Source organism: Mustela nivalis, assembly GCF_964662115.1.
Source record: "Mustela nivalis genome assembly, chromosome: 10".
NCBI classification, from domain to species: domain Eukaryota; kingdom Metazoa; phylum Chordata; class Mammalia; order Carnivora; family Mustelidae; genus Mustela; species Mustela nivalis.
The window spans coordinates 31,784,256-31,796,984 of NC_139029.1; the positions used below are offsets into that span (position 1 = coordinate 31,784,256).

General features: G+C 49.4%; 2 protein-coding genes across 6 annotated transcripts in view; both read left to right on the top strand.

Moving 5' to 3' along the window:
• Nucleotides 1–4,724, top strand: part of ERMAP (erythroblast membrane associated protein (Scianna blood group)) — a 33,108-nt gene extending 28,384 nt beyond the window's left edge. For all 5 annotated transcript variants that reach the window (XM_082686098.1, XM_082686099.1, XM_082686100.1 and 2 more), the window contains 4 exons: nucleotides 161–181; nucleotides 279–305; nucleotides 400–426; nucleotides 2,328–4,724. In XM_082686098.1, coding sequence (XP_082542224.1) covers nucleotides 161–181; nucleotides 279–305; nucleotides 400–426; nucleotides 2,328–3,052 — 800 coding nt within the window. In that variant the 3' untranslated portion in view covers nucleotides 3,053–4,724. The remainder of the gene's footprint in view (nucleotides 1–160; nucleotides 182–278; nucleotides 306–399; nucleotides 427–2,327) is intronic.
• A 1,287-nt stretch (nucleotides 4,725–6,011) lies between these two features.
• Nucleotides 6,012–11,712, top strand: ZNF691 (zinc finger protein 691). Its single transcript, XM_082686164.1, has 2 exons — nucleotides 6,012–6,079; nucleotides 10,199–11,712. The coding sequence occupies exon 2, from the start codon at nucleotides 10,208–10,210 to the stop codon at nucleotides 11,060–11,062; it is 855 nt and encodes a 284-aa protein (XP_082542290.1). The 5' UTR covers nucleotides 6,012–6,079; nucleotides 10,199–10,207; the 3' UTR covers nucleotides 11,063–11,712.
• Nucleotides 11,713–12,729: the final 1,017 nt, after the last annotated feature.

Here is a 12,729-nt window from a genome sequence, read left to right on the forward strand (position 1 = left end):
AGCCCTGGCCCACGGCTGGGAGCCACGGCTGTGGCAAGCCCCACTATGGGAAAGCTCAGCGTATTGCTACTGAGGGTCTGATGTGGGAATATGGTTGGGATGGGACTGCAGCACTCTGGAAGTCCTTGTTCTGATTGATCCAACTGTTTTTATTCTTCAGAGAAACTCCGGAGTGAACTGAGTAAGTGTCCCGTGTTTTTCTAACTCTCGTACCACCTAGTCTCCTGTTGAGTCTGTATTTCCAGCAATAGCTCATCTCCTTCTTTCTTCTCTTATAGAGTTGAAAAGAGCTGCGGCGAACTCAGGTGAGGTACACCTTCCCCTGCACTTGGCCCCCATGCCCCAAGAGTTCTCCGTTTTTCTAACTTTTAATTCAAGCATCTCCTTTCTGTCTTTCAGGCTGGAGGCGGGCGAGGCTGCACTTTGGTAAGTTATACCAGTCAGGGCATCCACGTGTCAGAGCCCATAGCTCTGGTCCTGTGGAATGCAGACTGTCATTTAAAGCTTTTTAAAATAAAATCTGTTTAACTGCTTATCAAATTAAAAAAAAAAATCCTTGTGATTTGGGGGGTTACGTTTAGATTTGGAAAGTCTTCCCTCATTTAAAACACTATATATCTATATCTGTATCTATATCTATATCTATATCTATATCTATATCTATATCTCATGATCTTCTTATGGGTTCTCTATGATTTTTGAGATTTATCATAAGTGTGTTGGTTATTTGGATGTCATCTTTGTGACTGGTCTGTTCCTGTCCTGTCCAGACTACTTTTTGATTTGTAAGGGTTCTTTCTATATAAAGTATACTAGTTCTTTGTCATATTTTTCACAATTTATTTTTCCAAGTTTTTCATTTTCATTTTACTTTCCTTGTGGTTTTTTTTGTTGTTGTTGTTTTATGATTGTTTTGTTTTTATGTAGTCAAATTTATTTGTCTTTTCCTGTGTTGTCTCTTCCATGCTTTCAAATTTGGGAAGTCCTTCCTATCCCACAGTTGGACCAACAGCCAGTGCTCCTATTTCTGTCTACACACCTGCCATGTCCTTCTTCCAAGATCAGTTTTCTTGGGGGGTGGTGACTGAAATTCTCCAAGAAGACAGTGGGTGAGGCTCATGCTCCCACAGCACACACTATGAAAAGGTTTCATAGTTTTATTTTAGAAGATTTTCACATCTCTTTTCATTTTATTCCTAAATAGTTGGCAATTTTTTTGCTATTTTTTTTAAAGATTTTATTTATTTATCTGACAGAGAAAGAGACAGTGAGAGAGGGAACACAAGCAGGGGGAGAGGGAGAGGGAGAAGCAGGCTCCCTGCCAAGCAGGGAGCCCAATGCAGGGTCCCAATCCCAGGACCCTGGGATCATGACCTGAGCCAAAAGCAGTGCCTAACGACTGAGCTACCAGGTGCCCCTTTTTTGCTGCTATTTTAATGAGACCTGTTACTTTCACCTACTGGCAGCCCTTATCATCCAGCTACTCATCCCCCTTCTGTTCACATGGCTTCCTTCAGGCAGGTACAATAGAATTGAGGAGTTGGCACTTGAGAAAACACCAGATTACCTTGGTTGGCATTCAAGGAGCTCATAAACCCGTACCCGTCTGACACTCATGGTCTGGCTCACTCCCACCACCTTGACTGAGTACAGACTTCATGCCTTCTCTCTTCAAGAAGAGCCTGTTTTCTATGCTTGGCAAAAGGGGGAGACTCACTGCGACCCTCATAATCCACAATTTTAAAGAAGAATCCTTCTATCTATATTACCCCTTAAAAATGATAATTATAAGCAATGATTTTTAACTACAAAATGAACATCATACACTCATTGTGTGAACTAGGCACCATCTCATGTATTAGCAAAATTTATACAAATGGGAGCCCCTACTTCCATTTTATAGAAGAAGGAACTGAAGTTGGGAGATAAGTAACAAGCCCAAGGTCACATAACCAGCAAGTGGCAGAGCTGGGACTCACACATCCTAGCTGGCTAGGGGGTCTAACATCAAAGCCTATGTTTATTATCATACATTGCATTCCTTGGGACCATCCAAGATGAAGGCAGTGTTTCCTAGGGATTAAGGCAGCTTCACAGAGAGATGAAATACTTTTTCTTCTTTCAACTTAATACACTCTCAGCATATCTTAGGAGACTGGAAGACAGTTTTCTTTGGCTCCCATACATATAGGGGAAGGGGAAACATGAACTCAAATAGACCAATGACAGCGATCACAAACCTAGAGATTATCTTTCCCTCCAAAGCTACCCAAAGATCCCTTAAGACCTTGCCTTCCCCAGGCTCACCTGTCACTGACTCTCTGCAGTGGCAGTGACCCTGGACCCAGACACAGCACATCCCAAACTCATCCTGTCTGAGGACCGGCGACGTGTGAAGCTTGGAGACAGAAGGCAGCCTGTGCCCGACGGCCCCCAGCGATTTGACTTCGTCGTCAGTGTCCTGGGCGCTGAGTACTTCACGGCAGGCTGTCACTACTGGGAGGTAGACGTGGGAGACAAGACTAAATGGGCCCTGGGGGTGTGTAGTGAGTCTGTGAGCAGGAAGGGGAAGATCACTGCCACGCCTGCCAATGGACACTGGCTTGTCCGCCAGAGTAGTGAGAAGGAGTACGAAGCTCTCACATCCCCACAGACTACGCTGCGCCTCAAGGAGCCCCCGAGGTGTGTGGGAATTTTCCTGGACTATGAGGCAGGCATCATTTCCTTCTACAATGTGACCAGCAGATCCCACATCTTTACTTTCACCCACACCTTCTCTGGCCCCCTTCGCCCTTTCTTTGAGCCCTGCCTTCATGACGGTGGGAAAAACACAGCACCTCTAATCATCTGCTCAGAACTCCAGAAATCAGAACCACCAACCGTCCGCAAGCCAGAAGAAAAAGGTCATGCGAATGGAGATGTGACCATGAACGTGAACCCTTCCTTATTCCCCCTTCAGGCACCGGAGATTTTCCCACCCAGGGATATGATCCTGCCCTGGCCCTCTGACCTTGCCCCAGCCCTTCAAGGTCTCAAGGTTCCTTCTTTTTAGGGCTGTACCTCATTACCTGCTCCCCTGAGGGTCCAGCCTCCTGCCCTGGATTTCCGTCTGCTGGCCCAACACCTGATTCTGAAACATCCCATCTCCTTTCCCCAGATCTAGACCTTGTGATTTCGAATCACATCACCTTCCACCCAGCGCTCAGTTCTAAACTCTGTCATCCTTCCGGGACTTAAAGCTCCCATTGCTCTGGAAGAATTCTTGAAAACCAACCATCAGATTAGGTTTAGTGGATGATGGGATGGTGAATGTGTGTCCCCAAGATACAGGGGTTCTCTACTCGAGGAGCTAGTTAAAGGAACTTCACCCTGCCTCATCCTGCACTTGACCTTTTAGTCATGAGGTTATGGTGCCTGGTCCCTGACTTCTCTCTTATTCCCTCCAGAATGGCTTTTTCCCTTCTCTCAGTGCAGGCCTCTAGCTCCTTTGGGTCACATGCTCTTCCTTCTTCTTCTGGAATATGGGATGGGGAAGTTGGAAGAGTAAAACATGCCCTCCCTTTCTGTTTCCTTGATGCTTGTTTACAGTATAGTTTCCTGCCATCCAGAGCCAATGTACACGTTTTCAAAGCTAACTTACCTATTGATGCTAAGCAGGTACAGGGATTTTAAGTGTGGTAGCCATAATCCCGAAAAGCCTCAAGAGCACGGACAGGGAGCTGGGATGCAGAGCTTCAAACACAGCAACCCAGCTGGGCTGGGCTTGGAAAGACAGGCATGATGAGTCTGTAGTTACCCTGGTCCTTTCGAATCTCCTCCTGGGATTTAGAGAGGTCCAGCTAGAAAAGTGGCAGTTCTGACCACCAGTGTAAAGGCTATTTTTCCCCATAAGCCCATTATCTTAGAAGACTTGACTATTTGTGTAGCAAACAGCCTCTTAGGTGAGAGTACTGATTTCAAGTAGGAAGTTGGTAGCTCATGCGTGAGGTTAAAACATTGAACCTTCTTTTTTAATGTGGCTTCCTCACTTTCAAGTCATTCCATATACGTGATCTGGCCTCTTTGTAGAGATACTGGCTGATACCAGTTCGCAGATGAGTACACAGTTCTACCCAATGGAAACTGGATCTTTCTGTTGGAAGTTCTCTCTGTTAGCGCTTGTCATAGTCAGGGTCCTCCAGGGCAATATATATTTGTTATATTTATATGTATAGAGATTTGCTCTAAGGAATTGGCTCACATCATTATGGAGGCTGGCATGTCCCAAGATCTGCAGGGTTAGTCAGCAAGCTGGAGACATAGGGGAGCTAATGGGTAGTTCCTTTGATGGCTGACAGGCTTAAGACCCAGGAAGAATCAGTATTTCCATTTGAATCTGAAGGTAGGGGGAAAAAAAAGTCAACGTCCCAGGCTAAAGACCCTTAGGCAAGAAGAATTCTCTCATACTAGGGGTTGGGTTGCTTTCTGGTTCTATTTAAGCCTTCAGTTGATTGGATGGGGCCCATCCACATCCGGGAGAGAAATCTGCTTTATTCATTCTACCAATTTAAATGTTAATTTCATTGGAAAATACCCTTCACAGAAACAGTCAGAATAATGTTTGACCAAATGTCTGGGCACCCTGTAACCTGGTCAAGTTGATATATACATTTACTTATCACAATGCATGGGTGAAATTTATTATTTGCTTTTGTACAGTTCTTAAATAAAAGTTTGATATTTGCTGTTTGGCATGATGTTATTTTCATCACGAATGAGATGTTGTGGGGAAGGGCTTTGCACTGGTAACAGGAAAACATCTTACAGAATTGGTATTTGAACAGCCTTGAATCCACCCAAGCACTCTTTAACCATAGTTAGAAACGAAGCCACAGTTTTATTTCTGATCTGCCTTCTCAGCATTTTAATCAATTTATAAGCAATAGTGTATGTGGGGGATTTATGTTTCGCTCATTCATACTCAGTTTTAAATATACTTTCCTGAATATCTTAATCCTAAAACTAATTCCCATTGTTCACACTGGCTGCACCCAAGAGAAATTTACCAGCGGGAAAGAGAACTGATATTTGTGGAAGCAGAAGCTTTAACTCATTTAATCTTTAAAAGAATTCTGCCCGGGATTTTATGGGGGCGAGGGATGGTGCTCCAAATGGCTAGGCGGTAGAACTGGGATTATAAATCTAGTTTATCTAGTTCTGAAGACACCATTCTTTGCTCTTTGCACTGAAATACCGTTGCAGATATGAGAATATTCTATTAAACTTCTTTTCTCCTTCTCCTTCCTCTTTCCCTTCTCCTTCCTCTTCCCCTTCTTCCCTTTCTCCTTCTCCTTCTTTTTAAACTAAAACCTGGGGGGGGGGGGCGGGGGGGAATCATCCTGGAAATACCTTGGAAATCTTATTGTGCCGGCTTTATGAATGGTAGTCAGGTTTACCGAGGTAGGACCCAGAAAAATCCCTGTGCAGGAGCATTGGGGCACCCAGAGACAGCTCCTCACACTGGGAACGTTTAGTTCTCTGACAAACGTTTTGGGTTAGTTGATATTTACTCCCCCCTCTAGCTCTACAATCCTTTGACTTTAAAATACAAACCTCGAGGAAAGCGCGGATGCCCACCGGGATGTCTACCGGACCGTCAAGTGCCACCCACTCACAGTAAAGAAGAAACTGAGTTCATGATCCCTTGGTGGTTATGCAGGTTAGCTCTACACATTACTACTGGCCAGACCCGTGGCCTCACACTTTGGGCTTTGAACGCGTGAACGTGGAAAGATATCCGAAGACCTAGGGAGAGAACTCAGTCCCAACTGCTCAGGTCTCAACTTCGCAAATTCCTTCTCCGAGTCTGCGCTCTTCCTCGGGACTACAACTCCCAGCAGGCCTTGCCCGAGGCCAAAACTTATTGGCGGTACCGCCTGGGTTTCTCGCGTTGTGGCAGCCAGTATAGCCAATGGAGAGAAAGGGTCCTCCTCAAAAACCAATCCTGGAGAGGTAGGGCGGGTCCTCTCTGGGTTCCGGCTCCGGCTCCTCCCCCGGCCCTCTGAGGCGGCGCTGTCCCTGACCGAGCGGCGGGAGCGAGGTGGGTCCGGTTTGGGCCCGAGGTCGTGGGGGGGTGGCGGGTACGGCTTCGCGGGGAACTGTGAGCATGGCCGCCTCCCTTCCTCCAGGGAGTTAGAGGCTGTGGCTTTGCTCCCTGGACCCGGTGGGGAGCAAATGGGACCCGGTGGTCCCCTCGCCCCGACCCCTGGCCCCCGCCCCTGGCTCGCGCGGCTAGGCAGCTGCCCCAGCCCTCCCCACAAGCCCTCCTGTTGGCTTTTCAGCCCAGCCCTCTGGCACAGACCATACTTTGGGGGCCAGTCCCTACCCCTCTTACACTCCTCCCCTACCCCTCCAAAGCCATCGGGCCACTCAGAACCCAGACCTATGCCCTAGGATGCGCGTATTCTCGACTCCGCGATCGGCTTTTCCCCGCCACTCCCAACCCAGCCTACTGGGCTCCGGTTTCCTGACACCTCGGATTGCAGCCTGTGCCTCCTCTCCGCTCCCCTGCCCATCTCCTCCGGACCCTCTGGCCCCTTTGGCCCCCTCTATCTGACCCGTTATGCAGCTATCCAGTACAGTTCTCTGTTCTTAAACACCTTGTTCTTGATCTTTCTAAGTTCCCCTCTCCGCATCATCCCCCACCCCCTGCCCCTTGACTTGACCCTAAAGAGCCGGGACTTCGGCCCTTCGGACCACTTTCCACCTTGGCGCCTTCACTCTAAACCCAGTCCCTTGACCTTCAGCATCTGTGATCACCAGCCCTGTGTTCTTGACTCTCACTTCTTAGCCCTGGCCGCTTCTCCACTGCCCCAGTCCTTTCTACCTTCGGTTCTCCCTGTAGGTCTGAGCCTCATAGGAAGGCAAGCCCTATGGGCCCTTCTCTCACCAAATCTTTGAAATGTACGTCTCTACTTTACCTGCCGCTGTATACTCAGTGGGTAGATAGGGGGCTCCTCAGCTCTGCAAGTTCCAATTTTGCTCACCCATCTTGCAAGTCCTAACTCAGATACCACCTTTTCCATGCAGCTGCTCATCCCCGATCTCTTCAGGGAGACACGCCCGTGTCTTTTTCGGAACTCCCTTGGCACTGTTCTTTTTCCTTACCTCTCCGCCCCATTTCCCTTCCCCGCTCCCTCCCTGTCTTCCTCCCTGCTTCTCTCCATTACTAGTGGCATGTCTTAAAGTACTGGCTTTGGAGTGATGGACATAGGTCCCTGTTCAGCCACGCACTTGCTGTGTGCCTTAGGGCAAGTTAAAATTTCTCTGAGCCTCCATTTCCTCATCTCTAAAACAGACTGTGAAAATGAAATGACATGATTTGCATATTGCCTTCAGTCCAGGGCCTAGCACTTAGTATGAGCTTCCAGAATGTTTATTATTACTGGTTCCCATATAATGCCGGATGCTGTGTGAAGCATTGAGGAGTCGGTACAAAGGTGACCAAGGCACAGTTCCTGACGCCCCCAGAACTGAACCTTCTACACTGTATGCCACTTTCTGAGGATAGTATCATAATCCTAAATCTTGTTGCTCTTATATTGATCCAGCATTCAGTCCTGAGTAGAGTCAGAGGCTGGTACATTACACGTTCTTAGAATAGCAGGATTGGATGTGAGTGGGGGCCAGGTAGCCCCCCTGTCGTACTGGGGCCCCAGGTAGGGTGGGCAGGACTGGGGACTGAATTCAGATCATATCCATTGATTCATACATCAGAAGACATGAAGCAGTGCCTTGTGCTGGAGAGAGTTTGCCAAAACGACCCAGTCTCTGTCCTTAAACTGCTAGTGGAAACAGATTATGTTAAAAGATCATTGCAAATCAGTGTAAAAGCAAGTACGTATGAGATTCTGCGGGTGCATAAAGGTGGAAGAGTGGGCAGATTCCTGAGAACAATGGGTGAGACAGACACAGGTAAGCATGAAATGGGTTCTGGAGCCAGGCCTGGCCTTCACTCAGCTCATTCAATGAATATTTATTAATGATCTACTATATATGACTGTCACTACCTGAGGAATTTGGGTTACATTAGAAAACAAAGGCCCTGTCCCTCAGGGGACGTATGTTTTAGCAGGGGGAGGGCAGACACTAAATAAGAGACAGAAGAAATAAATAGAATGTTAGTAGGTGAGAAGTGCTGTGGGGCAGGGGGCCTGGGAGTGTGGAAAAGGGGTTGTGATTTTTAAAAGGATTGTCAGGAAACAGTGAGTATCAAAGAATAAATTGTTTCTGGTGTTTACTTGCATTTTTGAACATGAAGCAAGCCTCCTTCTCTATTAGGGATTGGTAAACTGGTTCATCTCCTTTTGTCTTAAAGTTTTATTGAAACACAGCCATACTCCTTCCTTTAAGGAATTGTCTGTGGCTGCTTTTATGATACAAGAGTAGAGTTGAGTGGTTGCAACAGAGATACTGTGGTCCCAAATGTTTACTAAATATTTACTGTCTGGCCCTTTTCAGAAAAATCTGCTGACCTCCACTCAGATTTGAGGCTCTGTCTGTATTTCTCCTTTTAGATTATATAGAGCCTCATACCATTTATTTTCTTTACTGTTTCTTAATTTAAAAAAATTTTTTTTTCTTTCCTAACAAGATCACATAAGGAATCTTTTTCATTCCTGTGATCTGTGCAGGGCTAGGACATAGCGTCCTCCACAGTGGTCCTAGTAGCTGTCACTGGCTGTGTCGCTCATACCTGCCCCGCAGCTCCCGAGAGCACTGGAGGTGTTTCCTCTGCCCACGGCCCTGCAGTGTAGGCGGGTATCATTGTGTTAGTGTGTTAGTGATGTGGAAGTCGAGGCTCAGAGGGCTTGAATCATTTTGCACAGTTCCATAGTGTGTGTCACCGTCTGGATCCAGCCCTAAATGTAGTCTGTGGCCCTTCCATGACTACTGCTGGGTGTTCAGAAAAACTTGCTGACCTGAAGGAATTCTGTCTGTCATTCTTCTCCCCTTACTGTCCTGTCATAGCCCCTTGTCCCTTGCTCGTGTCACCTTACAGTATCTGCACTGGCCCACTGGGCCTTCCAAAGTGTCGTTGTGGCCTCAGGGCCCAGAGGAAACCCCACGCTGGGCGGTGCTTCGTCCCCTCCTGGCCTGGCCCAGGCTGTAGGAGCTCAGAGTCCATGCGGTCTGGCAAACGTTTATTGATGCCTGCCTGAGTTGGCAGTGTGTATGTGTAGTTGTATGGGGGGAGAGAATGTGGTTTGTGTCTATGTCTTTGTAGGTGGCATGTGAGAGTGTGTGTGTGATTTTGTGTGGGGTACGAATATAGCTGTACGTGTGATTGGGTAGGCACGTGCATGGCTCTATATTTAGAAGGGCTGTGTCTGTGATGTGTGTGGCCATATGTGGCTACAGGTGTGTATGAGTGTATGTTGTGTGTACGGTATGAGAACTATGGTTGAGTGTGACTGGTATGTGAGGATGGCCGTGTTTTTGGGGTGTATGTGTGTGAGAGAGAGATGTGGTGTGTATATGGCTGTGTATGGTGTTGGAGAGCGGAAGTGGGCACTGACCAATCGGAGCAGACATAGCCTGGGCCCTGCAGTAGGTCTTGGAGGGCTCTGATGTTAACCCTTAGTTGCTAGCTAGGCTGCGGTTCAGGGAGGGGAAGGGTGGCAGAACAGGTAAGAGAATTCATGGCTGGGCCTCTGAACAGCTGGGAGAGCCTCAGGAATGAGAGGTTCTGTTCATTTTGAAAGCAGGCAAGTGGATACTTTTAAGGAAGTTTTTTTTGTTTGGTTGGTTTTTGTTTTAATTAAACATAAAAGGAGGTTCAGTTAGCTTAGAGTTAGGCAGAGAAATGGAATCATCTGCAGCTGGAAGCTCCTTTACCCACACGGGAATTAGAGTCTAGACTGCCATTGTTTCGCGGTCTTAGGAAAAGTGACATTATTCCCACTGACAAGTATCTGTGGGGAGTGGACAAAAGTGGTGCTTTTGCTTTACTCTGATGGGTGGCTGTTGTATCTGTGGAAGTTTGTCACTTGAGAGTTATTAAGGAAAGGCATGCTCTCCAAGTATTCCCGAGAATTGAGGTTATTTCTGATGGACAGTTCCATGGGGAAGGGTACACCCCTTCAGCCAGAACAAAGGTTCCCTGCAGTCGAGCCTGAGCCCAGGAATAAAGGTGTTGGCCATCTGTGTTCATTCTCAGGGTTCAGAAATGGGCAGTGAGAAGGAGCAGCATCCAGAACAGCACCTGCCTGAGGAAGGGGACTGGGGTGAGCCCTGGAGAGTGGATGACTCGGAGGGTTTTCAGATCCCAGATGGGGAGAAAGAGCGCAGGCAGGAGAGCCCGTCAGAGTGTCCGCCAGAGGTCCATCCTAAAAAGCCATGGCAGAAAGTCACTGTCCCCACCAGAGAACCCGGGGGCCCCACGGCTCACCCGAGGCCCGAGACCGACGAGAAGCCCTTCACATGCACCCAGTGCGGGAAAACCTTCAATAACACCTCCAACCTGAGAACGCACCAGCGCATCCACACTGGTGAAAAGCCTTACAAGTGCTCCGAATGCGGCAAGAGCTTCTCGAGGAGCTCCAACCGCATCCGTCACGAGCGGATCCACCTGGAAGAGAAGCACTACAAATGTCCCAAGTGCCAGGAGAGCTTCCGGCGGCGCTCAGACCTCACCACGCACCAGCAAGACCACCTGGGCAAGCGGCCGTACCGCTGCGACATCTGCGGCAAGAGCTTCAGCCAGAGCGCCACGCTGGCTGTGCACCACCGGACCCACCTGGAGCCCGCGCCCTACATCTGCTGCGAGTGTGGCAAGAGCTTCAGCAACAGCTCCAGCTTCGGCGTGCACCACCGCACGCACACCGGCGAGCGGCCCTATGAGTGCACCGAGTGCGGGCGGACCTTCAGCGACATCTCCAACTTTGGGGCCCACCAGAGGACCCACAGAGGGGAGAAACCCTACTGGTGCACGCTGTGTGGGAAACACTTCTCCCGGAGCTCGAACCTCATCCGTCATCAGAAAACGCACACAGGCGAGCAGGCCACCAGAGACGCCAGCTGAAGGGTGAAAAGGGAGAGAGGCGGAGAGACGCCAGCCTAGTGTAGGAAGATCTCCAGGATCTGCGACTGCCCCCTCGACCTCAAGCCCCTCATCCCACTTTGGAGAATGGTTTCCTGTTGCCTCTGAAGCCAGGAACTGCGGGAGGTCCTGAGAAGGGACTTGAGTAAGAAGAAGCTTTGCCGCTTTCCAGTCCAGTTTCTTGCCTTGGAAAGTTTGGAGGATCCGGTCTTGGCTTCATCTCCTTGGGATGAAAGAGAAGTAGGGTAGGCTTAGTACAGGCTTGTGTCATTAGGGTAACCATCCCCTGGCCTTTGAGGATGTACCTGTGAGGGGGCATCACCGCCTGAAGGTGCTCCAGATCATATAGGAACCACACAGGGCCTGTTATGGTGGCTGTCAGTCCCGTCTGCTGTGCCTCGCCTGTGCTGGGAGTAGCAGCCTTCCCGATGGAAGGGGCCTCGTGGCCTTCCCGATCGAAGGGGCCTCCTCGGCCTGGAGAAGAAGTCTGGTCCTGCCTTAGGAATCAAAAGGAAGCCCTCAGGGAGCCACGATCCAGGGACCTTCCCAGTCCCCCATGTCTGTGACTCATTCCCCCACCCTAACCCACGTCTGTTCCCAGAGTGATTAGCAGTAAAACCCTTCAATGAAAAGGACCTGTGTACTTATTTGGGGCATCAAGGAAGTGGGAGCTGGGGAGCTGGTCTCGCTGCAGCCTCTCTGGAAGGGGGCTGGATGCCCAGAGAATGTGTGGCTGCTCTGAGAAGCAGAGGAAAACGGGCGGAGTCTATGGGGCCTCTGAGGAGGAAGGCAGGAGGGAAGGAAGGAACATGGAGCAGCCACATCTGCTGTGGCTTCTGCAGGTCACATTGACGTCTTTGTCTCTGTGTCCTGGCACGGCAGCCCTCAGAGGAGTCACACAGCGGGGGTTTGGTGGAACGGGAGTTCACACTTGGGCCTCCCTTGATTCCAAGCTGATGCTCTCTTTCCACTGCTTGCTCCTCGTGGCTTCGGAAGGAGGAGCCCCTTAGGGGCTGCCTCAGGCCCAAGTGAGTCCCTGGAAGTGGGGGCTAGGATGGCCTCTTGATGTGGCCCTGGACCGTTTGCTCTGTGGAAGTCAGTGCCAAGTCAGAGAACCATACCTCCTTCAGATTCTTGATTGGCACTTCCCTGTGCTTAGGAAAAGGGACAGTGTCCGGGAGTAAGGGGTGAGGGCTGGGATAAACCCATCACGGGAATCCTTGCCTTTAGTGGCAACAGTTTAGTTCCCAAGGCTGAGACAGCTTGGCGGGGGTCCTCCCAGCTTCCTGCCCTCCTGGTTTAGGCCTGGCTCCACCTGGCTGATTTCGGTGTTCTCTGCATGGTGGTTTAATGTTCACCCAGACTTCCTCCAACCAACACAGAAGACCCCTCTCTACATCTCTTGCCGACCTGGTCCTGCTCTTACGGAGGGAGGGGCCTCCTTCCTTGTAGCTAATTGCCAGCATGAGATTCGGATACCACCCATAGCCTGATGTATCCCGTGGGATCCTGCCACCCACCCAGGAAGGGATGTGCTAGGAGATTTATACTCATCGTGTTGAATTCTCACGTAACCCTGGAAAGTAAGAATCACCCACGTATGACAGGTGGAGAAGGAGGCTGACAGAAAGTGACTCACCCGAGATTAC

Excerpts from the sequence above, each read along its gene's own strand:
- ZNF691 (XM_082686164.1), top strand. The coding sequence starts at position 10,208 with ATGGGCAGTGAGAAGGAGCAGCATCCAGAACAGCACCTGCCTGAGGAA.